The 17,344-nt window shown below is 36.3% G+C and overlaps 1 protein-coding gene across 2 annotated transcripts in view; it reads left to right on the top strand.

Moving 5' to 3' along the window:
• The window catches only part of EXOC6B (exocyst complex component 6B), a 626,283-nt gene that overhangs the window by 437,697 nt on the left and 171,242 nt on the right, over positions 1-17,344 (top strand). For both annotated transcript variants that reach the window (XM_074332164.1, XM_074332163.1), the window contains one exon: positions 5,293-5,434. In XM_074332164.1, coding sequence (XP_074188265.1) covers positions 5,293-5,434 — 142 coding nt within the window. The remainder of the gene's footprint in view (positions 1-5,292; positions 5,435-17,344) is intronic.

The following is a 17,344-nucleotide window of genomic DNA, read 5'->3' as shown; positions in this document are numbered from 1 at the left end:
GAAATTCAACAAAATAGAGACACTCACAACCTAACATTCACAATATCTAGTGTTCAATAAAAATTTACTAGATGTCACAAGAAACAGAACAAGTTGATCCATAGCAAGGAAAATAATTAGTCCATAGAAAAAGTTGCAGAAATGACAGAGGTGGCAGAATTAGCAGATAAATGCTTTAAAACTGCCCCCACCACACACATGTTCAATGAGTTCAAGATTTAAAGATAAATGTAAATATAAGGAGAGAAATAGATGTTATAAAAATGAATAATGGAACGTCTAAAGACAAACATGTATCAGAAATGACAAATATACTGAATTGGATTAGTAGCAAAAATTAGCAACTTTAGAAGATAAGATTAGAAGATTTAAAAGACTGAGCAATGGAAACTATCCAAACGGGGGAAAATTTTAGAGAGCATCAGTTATATCTGGGGCAATATCAAGAAGTGTCATGTATGTCTAATTGGCTTCCTAAGAGAGGAGAAAAAGGAAGAGGAAAAGTGTTTGAAGAAATAATGACTGCAAAAATTTTAAATTTGATAAAAATTATAAACCCACATTTCCAAGAAGCTCAATGAACACCAAGCAGGGCAACACACACACACACACACACCAATGTACATCATAATCAAATTGCTAAAAAACAATAGTAAAGAAAAAATGTTAGAGCAACCAGAGGGACCAAAAGACACATTACATACAGAGAAACAGTGATGAAATGACTGCATACTTCTTTTTCATCAGAAAACGTGCAGGCCAGAAGAAACAACTCTTTAAATGTGATATAAAAATAACAAATAACTGTCACAATGGAATCTTATACCTAGCAAGCAATAAAGATGAAATACTTTTTCAGACAATCAAAAGCTGAGAGAATTTGTTGCCAGAAGACCTGATTTTCAAGAAGTGTTAAAACAAGTTTTACAGGCAGAAATGGAAATTTAGATATACATAGAGGAATAAAGACTCCAAAAATGAAAAATGTGGGAAATATGAAAGAATTGTTTCTCATTTTAAAATATATTAGATAATGGAATTTTGATACCAAAAATAATGATATAATGATGCTATTGATATTCATAACTTATAAAGAAATAAAATATATGAAAACAATCACATAGAAGGGGTGAATGGAAAGATACTATTCATATGTATGAAATAGTATAATATTATTTGAGGGATAGACTGTAATAAATTAAAGATGCATATTGTAAAGCCTAGAGCAATCACTAAATGTATAAAACAAGGAGATATAGCTAATTAGTCTGTATTAGGGTGCTCCAGAGAAACAGAACTACTAGAAGACAGATGATAGATAGATAGATGATCGATAGATAGATAGATATTGATTGATTTACTGATAAGGTACTGGCTCACTCAATTATGAAGGCTGGGAATTCCCTCAATCTGCCATCTGCTAGCTGGAAACCCAGGAAAGCCAGTGGTATAGTTTGAAGGCATGAGAGCCAGAGAGCTCATGGTATGGTTTTTTTCAGTCTAAATCTTAAAACTTGAGAACCAGCAGCACCCATAGCAGGAGAAGATTGATGTCCCAGCTCAAGCAGTCAGTCAGAGGGTGAATTCAACCTTCTAGGACTGCCTTTTGTCCTATTCATGGCCCTAATGGATTCCATGATGTCCACCCTCATTGGGGAGGGCCATCTGCTTTACTCAGTCCAGCAATTCAAATGCCAGTCGCTTTTCGAAAACACCTCACAGTGATACCCAGAAATAATGTTTAACCAGCTTTCTGGTCATCCCATGGCCCAGTCAAGTTGACATATAAAGTTAAGAAGTAAAATATATGAAAAAAGTCACATGGAATGGGTGAATGGAAGGATATTCTTCTCATATATGAAATCATACAATATTGTTTGAAGGTGGACTGATAGGTTTACACATATTGTAAAGCCTAGAGCAACCACTGAATGTGTAAAACAAGGAGATATAGCTAGTAATGTATAGCTAATGTAGCAAAAATGGAGATAAAATAGAATCATAAAAATATTCATTTAATTAAAGGGAAGGCAGGAAAGACATAGAGCAGATTGGACAAAAACAAAGATCCAGGTCATAGATTTAAATCCAACCATATTGTTAATTATATTAAATATAATTACATGATATAAACACTCTGAATAAATGACAGATTTATTATTCTGGATAAAATGGAATTATCCAACTATATTCTGCCTATAGGAAACTCACTTTATAAAGACACAGAGAGGCTAAAAGTAATAGGAAGGAGTAAGATATACAATACAAACGCTAATCATAAGAAAGTTGAGTTTCTATATTAATATCAGATAAAGTAGACCTAAGAAGAAGGAATATTCTCAGGATAAAGACTGACATTTCATAATGACAAAAGGGCCAATTCATCAAGACATTTCAGTCTAAATGTGTCTGCACTCCATAACATATCTTCAAAATGCATGAACAAAGTTGACAGAGCTGAAAGAATAAATAGACAAATTCACAATTATAGTTGGTTATTTTAACATTCCTTTCAGTAACTGATAAAACTAGTAGATGGAATATTAGTAAGGATATAGAACAATGGCAAACAACTTAATTGCATTTATAAGACATTCCCCCACCAACAGCTGCATTATTTTCCCAATGAACATGGAGCATTCATTAAGCTAGAGCATGTTCTGGGCCATAAAACAACTCTCAATAGATTCAGAAGAAGTAAAATTACATCAACTATGTTTGCCATCTACAACAGAAATAAATTTGAAATCAATAACAGGCACATTTATGTAATACACTCCACCTAGGCCTTTCTCTGGCAATTGTTTTTTTTAGCAATTTGATTATAATGTTCATTGATGTGTGTGTGGTGTCCTACTTTGTGTTCATTGAGCTTCTTGGAAATGTGGATGTATAGTTTTCATCAATCCAAAAACTCAAGTTCCAGAGGACAGGCAGAAGTACAACAAAGATCCATAATAAAGGAGATGCCTACAGTAGAGGTCAGGCTAGAGGTAAGGAAGCAGAGGCCCAGGTACACTGAGAGAGGGAGCAATTTATAGGGTGGCTTTCTGTTCTCTCTGAGTAGTTTCGCAATTACTTGCCTTGCTAGATCAGCTTCTGTGTCTGAACTTTCTCTATTTCAAAGTGAAATAACTCATGAAATAACTCTAGTTAGAGAATAAAATTTGACACACCAAAACCTAAGCAAGGAAATGTTGTTACTCAGGCAGCCAAAAGCAAAAGAGAAAGTTGGTGTGAAAGGACAGCTTTCTTTCACAGAACATATTTCTTTGAAGGAGTTTGTAAGATTTCTACACATTTGTCTTAATTGTGTTTAATTGTATCTTTGTATAGGAAGCAATGGATGGTACTATCTCCCTTTTTTAGAAGAGGAACAGATACTCCCTGGCCCAGTGAAACATATCGGGAAAAGAAAAAAAGATATAAAAGGATACTGTAGTGAGAATCTGGAATTTTCATGAATTCTTACTAGACCTACATTACTCTATGGTCTACTTTACTTATAATAGTCCAAAAAAAAAAAAAAAAAGTAGGAATAACCTACATCTCCAACAAGAGAAGAATGGACAAATAAATTGTGGTATACTCCTAAAATGGAATACTATAGAATAACTAAAGGAATAAACTACCTCCACATGCGTTACATTAAAAAAGCTTCACATAATATTGAACCAAAAAAGCAAGTTGCAAAATGACATACCACATGATATTGTAAAAGTTTCAACATACATAAAGTAATATATTTCTTGTCATATATATCCTTATCATAGTAGTATTTTTTAAAAGTTTTATAACAATTTTTTTTCAATTTCAGTTGACATTCAATATATTTTAATTAGTTTCAGGTGTACAGCATAGTGGTTAAACATTTACATAATTTACAAAGTGATCCTCCCGATGTGTCTAGTACCCACCTGGCACCATGCATAGTTATTACAAATATGAGTTACTATATTCCCTATGCTGTACTTTACATCCCTGTGACTATTTTGTAACTACCAATTTGTACTTCTTCATCCCTTGACCTTTTCCATCCAGCCCCCCAATATCACCTCCCATCTGGCAACCATCGCTTTGTTCTCTGCATCTGTGAGTCTGTTTTGGTTTTGTTTGTTTGTTTATTTTGTTCCTTAGATTCCACATATAAGTGCGCTCATATTGGATAAAGATGTGGTACACAAACACAATGGACTATTACTCAGCCACAAAAAAGAGTGATACCTTACCGTCTGCAACAACATGGGTGCACCTACAGGGTATTATGCTAAGTGAAATAAGGCAGACAGAGAGAGACAAATATCATAATAGTATTTAAAACAAATGCAAATGGTATAAGTAACACCAATAATGGTCACCTGTGGGGAGAGGGAGGAAAATGATTCATGAGGTCAGCCAGGGGCTTAAACTATATTTGAAATGCTTAGTCAATACTTAAGTGCTTATTGTGTAATTCTATATATCTTTCTGTATGGCTGAAATATTTCATAATTTCAAAGAAGGATCCACTGTCTAATTTGAGAACTCAGACTTCTTAAGACACATGTCACCCTGCTTTTCAGAATAACAGAACTAAAATGGATGTGTGGCTGGAAAAATGTGAATATATCTTGTATTAAATATGACTTTGACCTGAGACTAAGATGCAATTCACTCAATATAAAGTGTTTGAATACTTTAGAGAAGGCAGTAAAGTATTAATTTTAATATCAATAAAAATTAGCTTAGAATTTATGTTAACATTCATTGTTCATTTTGTAAGAAAACAAAATTCGTCCTTTTAATTATTTTTTTCAGGAAAACTTTTTCATTCTTTTCATTTTCTATATATTAAAGCATAAAGCAGTGAAGACTTTGGTTTCTAGATAAGTTAGGGATTATTGTTTACATTTGTTTTTTAAATTTTGTGATTGTTTTGGAAAGGACTGTTTGAAATTAGTTCTCTGTGGAAAAATTTCTTCTTGGTTTAGGATTTTGCATATTGTTTATCTGTTGTTGATTTACAAAAGTGCTTCTTAAATAAATATCTGGGCTGTATGAATTTTATCTTAGTGTTATAGCTACATGACTGATCGTGACGAAGCTAATATTTGGGAGGATTGCCATCAGTGCTATTAATTCCAATATTATTTGAATGCTATTAATTCCAATTATTATTTGTAAGAAATAATATTAACAGTATTATGATGAAGAAAACCTTACAGACATTCCTAATTGAAAAAGAAATGATTTTAATTTTTTGGAATTTCATTTTAATCTGTTAACGTTATGATTTACACTCATGTATTTCAGGGAAAGGTGGCTCAGACAGCGTGCATGTCAGCTTGCAAGCATTTATCCACATCCTTGATGCAACTTTTGCTGGAAGCTGAAGTAAGGCAGCTCACCTTGGGAGCATTACAGCAGTTCAACTTGGATGTCAGAGAATGTGAACGTAAGACAGTGAACTATCCCTTTGTCTGTTTTACCTGCATACTCACTTCTGTGGAAAAAAAAAGTTTTAAGTCTGTAGGGTCTTTGTTCTTGATGAATTCAAAGAATACCTAGAGGACAGAAATAACTGATAGGACATCTAGAAGTAGACTCTATCAGCAAGCTAATGTGAGCATGCAAAAGTGCCGAGGCCCATATGCAGAACAGAGAAGATCTCTGGCCACAGGAAGTTGGCAATCTAGAGGGAAATATAGGCAGACATACATTTAATAGATCCCAAAGAAAACCTGATTAGTCCAAAGACTTCAAAAGAATGCATTGCTTTTATATGCTATATTTTAAAACTCCTTGTACATCTTATTTGCAAACCCTTCTTACTCTAAACGACAAATGGTGTGTTCTTAGAAAGCATTTATCAGTCAGATATATTTTCTATTACAGGTAGAAACAGAAAACCTTAGACAGTAGTTTAAACACATAGGTTTTCTTCTTCTCATAGGCAGTGAATTACTGAATTGATTTAGTTGCACGGTGATGTCCTCAAAGACCCAGACTCTTTTTGTTCCCTCTTCTCTGCCACACTTGGAGTGGGAACTTTTCCTCCTCATCTGTTTTATAGTCAGAAGAGACTCACATTCAAGACAGGAAAAGGGGGCCAGCTTCACCTACTCTTTTTTTTTTTTTTTAAATTTTATTTTATTAAATTTATTGGGGTGACAATTGTTAGTAAAATTACATAGATTCACCTACTCTTTTGACTAAGAAAATAAAAATCTTTCAGGAGACCCCTAACAAAGTTTCCTGTATGTCTCATTGGTCAGAAAACTGTTGTATGGTCACCTCCAACTCTAAGGGAGGCTGGGACATTATCTGGCAAAGTGAAAGAGGAGTATTATTATTGGCATAGTTGATTCATCACGAATTATTCATTTGGAGTTGAACACAAAATTAAGTTGCAGTTAGGAATGAAAAAGGAAGGAATGAAGAGTGTTGTGTTCATTGTGCTGTCAGTGAAAAATGAAAATGAACCAAAATGATATGACTATGGGATTTTTTTTTCTGACTCTAAGAAAATTAAAATAGTGGAAAATTCTGAGAGTCTGCTAACACTTCTGCCCCACCTTTTTATTTTTACTACTTGTTGGTTTCCTTTGGTTGACTTTTGATGGCTAGAAATTAGGGTTTTATTGGCTATGCTGTTGTGAATGAATGAATGAATGAATGAATGAATGGAGTCTTCCAGTTCCAGCCATCACAGAATAACAGGTATCAAAGTTACCCTTCTTCCATTAACAATGGTAAAACTGGGTTAACTGTCTGAAGCAACTCTTTTGTCTATTGGACAACAGACAGCGCAAGGATGTGATCCTTCAGAGAGGAGAGGTACCAGGTAAGGCAGTCACTCTCATTTTCTGTCTGGGGGCACTAGCCAAATAGCAGTAAAGTAGATCCCAAGTAAAAAAGTGTTTCACACAGAAAGACAGAGATTGGTATATAGGGCTGGTGAGGCAGCTGAGATTTGTGGGGTGAGATACTAGAGAACAGGGAATTGTTTAGAGAAATAGATCTAGAAATCTGCATTGGGAAGCCCTTGAGTCTGGTCAAAAACTAGGTTGCAATGTGCAGGGTGAAACTTTGGCAGAGAACAGCCACTGGGGATCTGTGAGCTTAATAGGAATGACAGAGGTTACAGAGTGCTAGGAGACATTGGAATTCTGACCAACCAGAGTGGAGAGACCAGCTAAATATCTTGTGCATTCATTAAGAGCCCAAAATGTTTGGCCTTAACAGTGCTACTCGAGCTCTAGAGTAAGAGCTAATCTTGATCCACCCTAACGAAACCTAATAACAAGACGTAACAAGATAGAGGTAATCAGCCAGTAAAATAACTGCCTACCAAAACAAAACCAACAGTCTTTGAAGAGGAACACACACACAAAAATGTCAGGCTCTCAACCACAACGTACCCACAATTTCATAGCAAAAAGCTATAATTTGACATGAAAAGAAGCAGGAAAATGTGATCCATAACAACAACAACAAAAAAAAACAGGCAATAGAAAATAGACCCACTGATAACAGCAATGTTGAAAATAGCAGACAGGTCCTTTAGGAATCTGAATATACATGTACATATCCTCAATAATTTAAAGGAAAAGATGGCCATAATGCATGACTGGAGCTGAAATTTTTTTCTAGGTTTGATTAAAAAGTATTGATCTACTGACTCAAAAAGCTCAACACATCTTTAGCGGGAAAAACACAAAGGCACACCCTGGCACATTATGGTCAGATTGCTAAAAATAAGCAATGATAAACAAGAAAAACTTTTAAGTAGCCAATAAAGAAAAGACATTACATAATGGAGAGCAATGATAAGAATTACTGCTAACTTCTTATCAGAAGCAGTGCAACCCAGAAGCCAGTAGAATATATTTAAATTACTGGAAAAAAAATGCCTATCAATCTAAAACAAGCCAGTAGAATATATTTAAATTAACTGGGAAAAAAATGCCGATCAATCTAAAACTCTGTATCTTGTAAAAAATATCCTTCAAAACTAAAGGTAAAGTGAAGACATTTGCAAATAAACTTTATTAGAAAGAAGATTAGAAAATTTGTCACCACAACAAATATAAAAGGTAGTTTTTCAAAATGAAGAGAAATGGTACTAGAGGTCAGCTCAGATCTATAGTGTGACTACATTGTTCAAAGCTGTCTACAGCAGTAACCCCTTTCCCACGTCTTTTTCTAGAACCTTGACACTACCTTATTAACAAATGACATCTAATTCCCCTTCCTTTGAATCTGGGCAAGCTTGTGACTTGCTTGTAACAAACAGAATGTGGCAGAAGTGGCCTTTGTGACTTCTGCTGCTAGGTCATAAAAGACAATGCAGCCTCCATCTCCTTAGTTAGCTGCTCATGTGGAGAAACCACACAGAGAAGCACTGACGCCTGACATTTTAAAGTTTATGTTGTTGGTGCTGTATTTTGTTGTATTCTTTAAAATAGTGTTAGATTTTGTTCTGACCTCCATTTATATTACTTGGAATTGGTTGAATCCTTTTGAGATTTGCTTTTGAGTTTATAGTGGGTCCAGAGCAGCCTTTTGTCTAGGTCTTAACTGAAACCAAAATTTAAAGCAATGCACTTTGAATGATTCTCTACCCCCATGCCCAGGTATCTGGAGATCTTTCAACACTGTCTGGTGAGCACACAAAGTATGCCAGCTGTATAAAGGCTCCACAAGTTATTCTACCTATTCATTTCTGGTGGTTCTTTCCCCAGGCGTGGGCAGTTTCTTACCATACACGCACAGAGTAGTACTCTGCTAAACATTCAGTGGCACCCTTCTGTAGTTTCCCTGAGTGCTCTCTTTTGTAGCCTCATCCTCTCTGGTACTTGGCCCTTCAAATACTAGATGCCTTGGCATTCTAGACTGCAGTCTCTGACTTTTCAACTCAAAGTGTGTTTTGCTTGGTTTCCCTCCCTTTACCCCTTTTGCATCACAACCTGGAAACTGCTTCTAGGCATGCTCACCTGGTTTGTTTCCCTTCTTTCAAGGATCACCATCCTGCATTGACTGCTGTCTAATATCAAAAACCATTCTTTCAGATGCTTTATCAGTTTTCCAGTTAATTTGTTTGTTTGTTTGTTTTTTATGGTGAGAAAATGAGTCCTTCCTTCCTTACTCCATCATGACCAGTAACAGAACATCGTTTCAAGGTTTTTTTATTTTATTTTTTTTATACCTGCTCTTTGTGGAAATTTTTTTTTTTTGGGGGAAAAAGGGACAAAAAGAAGATAAAAATCACCATAACATCATCATTCAGAAATAAGTACAATTCCAGGGATTATACCCAGACATGATAACATAGAGCAGCCACACAATTGTTTCAAGAAGTCATCTGCCAGATTCCTTGCTTCTAGTTAGCCAAAGTTGTTTTACATGCTTCTGTCTTAACCAGTTATTTACCAGAAGAATGAAAACATAATGATTGGCTAGACCAATGTTGATGTTGATTTTAAAGCCATTCTTTTCTGAGTTTTGATGAAAGAGTAGAACTTCATTGTGATAGGAAGAAAAGGACTGTGGAGTAGGCAACCAGCAAATACCACTGGTTAAAGAACAAAGTCTGATGAATGATTGGGAATGACTCTATGACTGCATTTTTGATAGAGCTAAAAGATAAAGAGAGATGGAGGGTAATAAAGCTAAATATATGAGCCTTGAGTGACGGTCTGGGAGAATCACTGATGAGTAAGGAAAATGCCCGTCTTATGGCCTGATTCTGAAGTACATTTTATGTAGAAGGATGAGTAGTTTCTACTTGAGAGAAGTGAATTCATATCCTTAGCAGAGAGCCAACTTTCAGTTAAGACTAGGGTGGAGAGATCATTTAATGAAAAGGTAGAAACATAATAGAGTTTGTTAACCTTGCAAAAAGGGGGTCCAGAGAGCCAGTATCTTATCCGAAAAGCCATTCAATATTTGTAATAGCCTTTCAGACTTAGATCAGCTTGAAGCTAACATTTGTAACGCCTCCAATAAACACATTACCACTGAAATTTTTTCTAATATATTGCGGAGCCACTAAGTTTCATTGATTTAGAATTCAATGTTTCATTTCTGATTGGCAGTAATTTGTCTGTCAAGAATCTTTACATGGACATTTATTTGACTTTAAAAGAAAGAATTCTTTTCTATGTCTTTTGCTATACCATCCCCCTCATTTTTTTTTTCCTTTAGATGCTCAGTGGTCTATAAAAAATCTTAAAGAAATGATACATAAGACTCAAGTGACTATACAGAGGCGTATAAAAGCAGCCCAAATGACAAGATAATTAACACTTCCATCTTTCTACCCAGTGGTGTGTGCATGAGGTATTTTCCCTATTGTCTGTGAGTCCTTGGGAGAACTGTATAGGTCCTGAAAGAAATCAAACTCTGGACAAGATAGAATGTCAATGCACCATCAGTGTCTGAGTCCTGGGCTGTCACTTGCTTAGAGCCCAAATACATAGAGGAATTATATGCATTACCATGAGCCTGAGGTATTCAGCTAATATACTGTAGTTGCTAAGAATATATATTTTAGAGTCAGCTCGACCAGATAGATTCAAATCACCACTTACTTTTAGTGTGACCATATGTATATTATTTAACTTCTCACAGTTGACTCCATTTATGAAACAGGAATAGTAAATAATAATACCTAATATTACAGGGATAGCATCAGAATTAAATGAGATAATACATGAAAGCATTTATTTCAGGACTTGACAAAGCATTGAGTATGCAATAAGTGGTAGCTTCTCCTGCTGTTAGCAGCAGCAGCAGCACGAACAGCAATTATAAATATTTAGCAATTATCTGAAGGTCTTTTGCAGGCCACAAACCTGTGTCTATAGTTTGTAAGTCACTTAGATTTGGAGATGTCCTTTTATTTGGTATAAGAAATTAAGTTTTGCTTCTTGATAGTTGTCTGTCAAACCTCTGTGGTTGTTCTGAAAGGTATGACAGAGAACTGATGATTTTCTACTTCTTAGCTCGATGCTTTTGGAAGAAATCAGTCAGTTAGCTTCGCTGTGTACTCTAGAGATGGTAACGACTATTTAGGGTACCATTGTCTAACAGGAGCATGGTTAGGAAACTCTTAGGGACAGGCTACCAAACCTTTAAGGTGAAGGTTATCAAGAATTTAGGCAATTGAGAAAATATTTCTTTCCCTTAAGAATTGACAATGACCTCTGGTTATTTCTACTTCTTAGCTCGATGCTTTTGGATTTCTTCTCATATCTCCTTTGATTGTATGTCTTATATTTGGTTTGGGATAGCGGAGCACTGGATCCTAGCAGAGAAACTGGATTTTAAATACTAGCAGGTCTAGATAGCCTAACACTTACCTCCTTGATCTCACTTGGACTACTCTGTCATTCATGCACCAAGATGTCCAGTCTGTGTCTGGATTTGTCATCTCCCAAGCTTTCTCTTTGTATATTCTAATAAAGAGGGTCTAGGTTCATATTCCAGCTCAACTTCTTGTTCACAGCATTAATTCAGTAATCTGTTTATTTATTCAACAAATATATGTGGAAGCCCTACACTGCACAGAGTACCATGGTGGAGGCTGGAGATAAAATAGGAAACCATGAAATTTTAAATAGGAGAGTGACTTGATTAGATTTGTGTTTTTAGAAGGAACTCTGCTATTTATCAGGAGCCTCAGAGACCAGTTGCAAGGCTATTGCAGTAATCCATGGTAGGGAAGATTTGGGAGCTTCAGCATATTTCTGCATGATAATTTAAGCCATGGGAGTGGACGACTCAACTCATTTCGTCCATCAATAAATTGGAAATACTAATCCCTGCTATATTTGTCTCACACTATTGTTATGAATGAGATCATATATGTATGTATAGATGTATATAGATGTATATATATGTACATAATATACAGAGGGTGCCAAAAATGTGTACACATTTTAAGAAAGGAAAAAAACCATATTAAAAATACACTGATGGTAACCATTTTGAGCACCTCTTGTAATTGCAGAAGTCAAATGTGACTTGTATGAGTATTCATCTTTTGTTATCATTATATATTGAATATTACAATTTTAATACAGTTTTTTTTTCCTTTCTTAAAATGTGTATACATTTTTTTTTTTTTGGCACCTTCTGTATATACGAGGTGTGACCAAAGAATGTGGTGAATGTTTAAATAAAAAAATTTACCGTAAAAAACACATTGACATTAAATCCCCTTAACATATTCCCCCTCACTTCAAACACATGTATCACATCATTCTTGCCACTTTCTGAAGCAGTTCTGGAAGTCCTCTTTTGTGAGTGTCTTTAGTTGTGCTGTCATGGCTGCCTCGATGTCCTGAACCATTTTGACTTTGGGGAAGAGCTAGAAGTCGCACAGTGCCAGGTCAGGTGAATAAGGTGGACGAGGACACACCATAATGTTTTTATTTGACAGAAATTGCCATATACTGGAAGGGATGTGTGATACAGAGCATTGTCATGATGGAGGATGATTTACAGGACACTTTAAAACACAGTTTCTCTTAAGTGTAGCTCACACCCGACTGAGTGCACCAAACAAGTTGAAACTTGCCACACACTGTTACTAAGGTTGGATGTGCCACTTCCATCCATGTTGAAGATCCCTGCCTTTCTGTTGGATGGCACTTGGCAGCAGCATTCACCGTATTTGTTGATTACATTGGAAAGGCTCCATGTCACACATCCCTTCTAGTACTGCAATTTCTGTCAAATAAAAACATTACGGTGTGTCCTCGTTCACCTTTTTCACCGGATCTGGTACCGTGCGACTTCTGGCTCTTCCCCAAGGTCAAAATGACCATGAAAGGTAAATGTTTTGAATTGATTCAGGACATCGAGGCAGCCATGACAGCGTGACTAAAGACACTCATGAAAGAGGACTTCCAGAACTGCTTCAGAAAGTGTCAAGAACGGTGGGATAAGTATGTTCAAAGCGAAAGGAAGTATTTTGAGGGGGATTAATGGCAATGTGCCTTTTACTGTAATACATTTTTAAAAATTTATACATTCACCATATTTGCTGATAACACCGTAGTACATATTCATTTGTAAACAGCCACGGAAATTTTATTTATTACAATTATCATTTCTTTATTCAAATGCTAGTATATGTTTTCTTCTTATTTTCTTTCCCACTTCCACTGTTACCTAATGTTAAATGTTTACAGTTTTTAGATATCTGCTCAGATCTCTAAATTATTCAAAGGATGGGTATATTACAAATATGACATAATCAAGCCAAATCCAGGGCTCATGTGGTTGCAAGGAAATGCAGCAGCAATTGTATCTTTTTATATTTAATGTAATCCATCCTTTCCCAGGACCCATGAGTCTTTTGTGCAGAATAAACTGGGTCCTTGAACACGAAGACAATAGGATGCATCTTGCCAAATTCTCTCAGTTTTTTGATGGTCCAGTTAATCTGCCCTACGTTTACTATTTTGGAAAGGAACAAGGGCTCCAGAGCTCTCTGCATTTCACCATTCTCACCATAACAGCTCCGACAGTATAGGTCAGGAACCCAATGTGGAGAATCTGCCTAAGCTCAGGATTTAGGGAAAGAACTTCAGAGTAAATGTGTGATCTCACCGAGCCCACTGTGATATCAGATAGTGGCAGAACACCATTATTACTTAACCTCCATAAGTCCCCACTCCAAAGATGCGATAGGTTTTGCATCCCTAAAGAATTAGTTTTAGCTCAAAGTCAAGACCCAGTAGTTCCTGAAAAGTTTGAGCATTTCCATCTCTTTGTAATCACTAAATTAAATGGCTGCAAATCCCCTTGTTGGTATAGCAGGCTCCCTTTGACTCAGGTGTGAGGTGTTTTAGGGAATGTTAATCAGGCAAACCTTAATAGGCTCGCTTATGATTTTGCCACTGGATCTTTACAAAGTGATCTCTCTGAACCTTAAGTACCAGGTCCAAGCAACTGCCAATTGGGATAACTGTACTGACTTATTTTGATAGTCTGCATTACTTGAGCTCAGCTATCCTTGACTCTCCAATTTCATATAGCTAATAACCCACCTTTGGTTACTCCCCACGAGAGTCTCTCTTAGGCCTTCAGGCATTCCTTCATCAATCTCTTCCTGATGTGAGGGAGAGAAGAGACTCCTCAGGACCCTGGTGAGAAACATACGGAAAGCATATGTGATAGATCCATACTATCACTCTTCCCTTGCAGCCTTTGAAGTTTATATTATGCAAAGGGGGTTCTGGTTCTTAAATAACAGCTAAGCCAGCACTAACCCTAAGTCTGCATCAGCCAACCAAGCAAACTGCTAAAGTAACTACTAGCTAGTACATTAAATCAAGCCTCTCCGGCGAGATACCCTGTAGTAATTAATTTGTCAATCAAGATTATGTTTAGTCGTCCTTAAATAAGAAGTGCAAAATGCATATCCACACAATTTTCCCTGTTTTTGCTGAGATTCTCTAGAAAACTCTTACATTCCCTTCTGGATATAATTCTTTTCTTCTCTTATTTTGTATATCACCCTTGAGCCCACGTTGTTTAGATCCTAGTCACAGGACAGGATTCAATAGGGATAGAAGATAGCACAGGAGTGCTGCTCTTCTCTGGCGGGGGCGCGGGGAGGAGCGTTCTGCAGAAGGCTGAGGGATCAAAGCCCCACAGTTTCCCTCAGTACCCTTGAATTTGTCTAGGACTACGGTGAGCTCATGAAGACAGCTGATGTATCTTGAAAGATCATTTTGTGAACTTGATTTGCAGTGCACTCAGCTGTCCAGCTATAGACAGAGGGGGATTCCTGCAATAGAACCTCACACTGGTTCTATTTTCTTGGTTTCTTGAGTGGCACATTCTAGCAAGGACCAGAGTTTGCCCCATCTTCATAATAAGTTACCCAGTGTTGTTAAAAGCTTTCACATGACTCATATTCTTCCATTTTTAAAAATTGATCAATGGCAGCACAACCTAGTCCTCCAAAACTTCACCCTCAGTGGGAACTTGTTCCCAGGTGACTTAAGGTAATTCTTTTTTTTTTTTTCTGGTGTTTTTTTTTTTAAATTTTATTTTATTAAATTTATTGGGGTGACAATTGTTAGTAAAATTACATAGATTTCAGGTGTACAATTTTGTATTACATCATCTATAAATCCCATTGTGTGTTCATCACCCAGAGTCAGTTCTCCTTCCATCACCATATATTCGATCCCCCTTACCCTCATCTCCCACCCCCCACCTCCCTTACCCTCTGGCAACCACTAAACTATTGTCTGTGTCTATGAGTTTCTGTTTCTCATTTGTTTGTCTTGTTCTTTTGTTGTTTTTGGTTTATATACCACATATCAGTGAAATCACATGGTTCTCTGCTTTTTCTATCTGACGTATTTCGCTCAGCATTACTCTCTCAAGATCCATCCATGTTGTCACAAATGTTCCTATATCATCTTTTATTACTGCTGAATAGTATTCCATTGTGTATACAAGGAACTCATGCAACTCAACAACAAAAAAACAAACAACCCAATTGAAAAATGGGCAGAGGACTTGAAGAGACATTTCTCCAAAGAGGACATACAAATGGCAAATAGACATATGAAAAAATGCTCAACATCACTAATCATCAGAGAAATGCAAATCAAAACCACAATGAGATATCATCTCACCCCAGTCAGAATGGCTATCATCAACAAGACAAATAGTAACAAATGTTGGAGAGGCTGTGGAGAAAAAGGAACCCTCATACACTGTTGGTGGGAATGCAGACTGGTGCAGCTGTTATGGAAGGCAGTGTGGAGGTTCCTCAAAAAATTACGAATAGAATTGCCATATGACCCAGCAATCCCTCTCCTGGGTATCTACCCAAAAAATCTGAAAACATTTAGAGATATAGACACGTGTGCTCCAATGTTCATTGCAGCTTTGTTTACAGTGGCCAAGACATGGAAACAACCAAAATGTCCTTCAATAGATGAATGGATAAAGAAGTTGTGGTATATATACACAATGTAATTCTTTAATTATGAGCTTGGCTACCACATTCCACAGACTGTTGACTTCCCATCCTGGGAAGTCTCAATGCCCTATTCCCTCCCATCACCTGCTAACCAATTCCAAACATTCTACTTTCAAGTGTTTTGTTTGCCAGCTTGATCCCTAATAATCTGTCTTAATTAGAGAATGTTTACTTGCAAGGAACAGAAATCTATTCAAACCAGTCCAAAGATAAAGGAGGGCTTATTTTAAATACCTGGATTTCATAGAATCCAAGAAAAGGGCAAACAATAGATTAAGGAGACTGATTAGATCAGTTATATCTGTTCTGCTCATTCCTGTCTCCTTAGCACCTAGCACAGTGCCTGATTTATTAATAAATATTTATTAAATGAATAAAAATTACTCAGTTAGCAACTACCTCGGTTTCTGGGTCTCTTCTGTCAGCTCTGAGGATGAGACGCAATAGAAGTAGGAAGTAGCTTGGCACGGCTGTCATGTGATGCGAATAGAAAGACAACCTGGGATGTAGTTGGAATCCTAAGGATTATTCCTTTAAGAGGATGTACAACTGACAAGCCAATGATTGGCAATGTTAGTTCATAGATCCTCTTCTATGGATTATAAAGCCATCTTTGCTATCAATAGTGAATTCTCAGTGTATTAGCTGTATAGTACATCATTAATATCGTGGGTGATAGAAACAGATAGATTGGCCCTTGAAACCTGCATCTTCATTTTAATTTGTGCAGACGTAACTCCTCCTCTAAAACTCAGTTTCTTTATTAAGTGAAGTTACAGTTGTACCTCTCTTACTCACTTGTGACTAAGTGAGTAATTACACATACCATATTTCCCCGAAAATAAGACCTAACTGGTAAATAAGCCCTAGCATGATTTTTCAGGATACTCGTAATATAAGCCCTACCCCCCAAAGTAAGCCCCAGTTAAGATCGTCAGCCAGACAGACACATTTAGTACATCCATTGCAACACATGACGGATGTGTTGAGTTATAAAATAATAATATTAATATATAATTAAATATAAATCAATAATATTATTTTAATACTTAAAATAAACGATAATATAAATTATAATTATTTGTAAATACCCAGCACGCGCCTTTGGATGAGAGGTAAATGCCTATGTAAACAGATGAACTCGAGACTTATTGCCAAATGACCAATTGAGTACAGACACAACACACGAATTACGTGCACACTTGATAACGGACGTGGTTGTGTCTAATATGAATCTTCATAACTCAATACATCGTGTGTTGTAGTGGACGTACTTAATGCACTCATGTGAAATAAAGAAACATTTTCTGAATTTTGGTGCCTGCAATTTTTCATTGCTTTTGTGTGGAC

The sequence above is a fragment of the Rhinolophus sinicus genome, linkage group LG05, assembly GCF_036562045.2.
Source record: "Rhinolophus sinicus isolate RSC01 linkage group LG05, ASM3656204v1, whole genome shotgun sequence".
In the NCBI taxonomy this organism is placed as follows: Eukaryota; Metazoa; Chordata; class Mammalia; order Chiroptera; family Rhinolophidae; genus Rhinolophus; species Rhinolophus sinicus.
The sequence above is the reverse complement of the archived record's forward strand: the minus strand, read 5'-3'. Positions and strand labels throughout refer to the sequence as shown.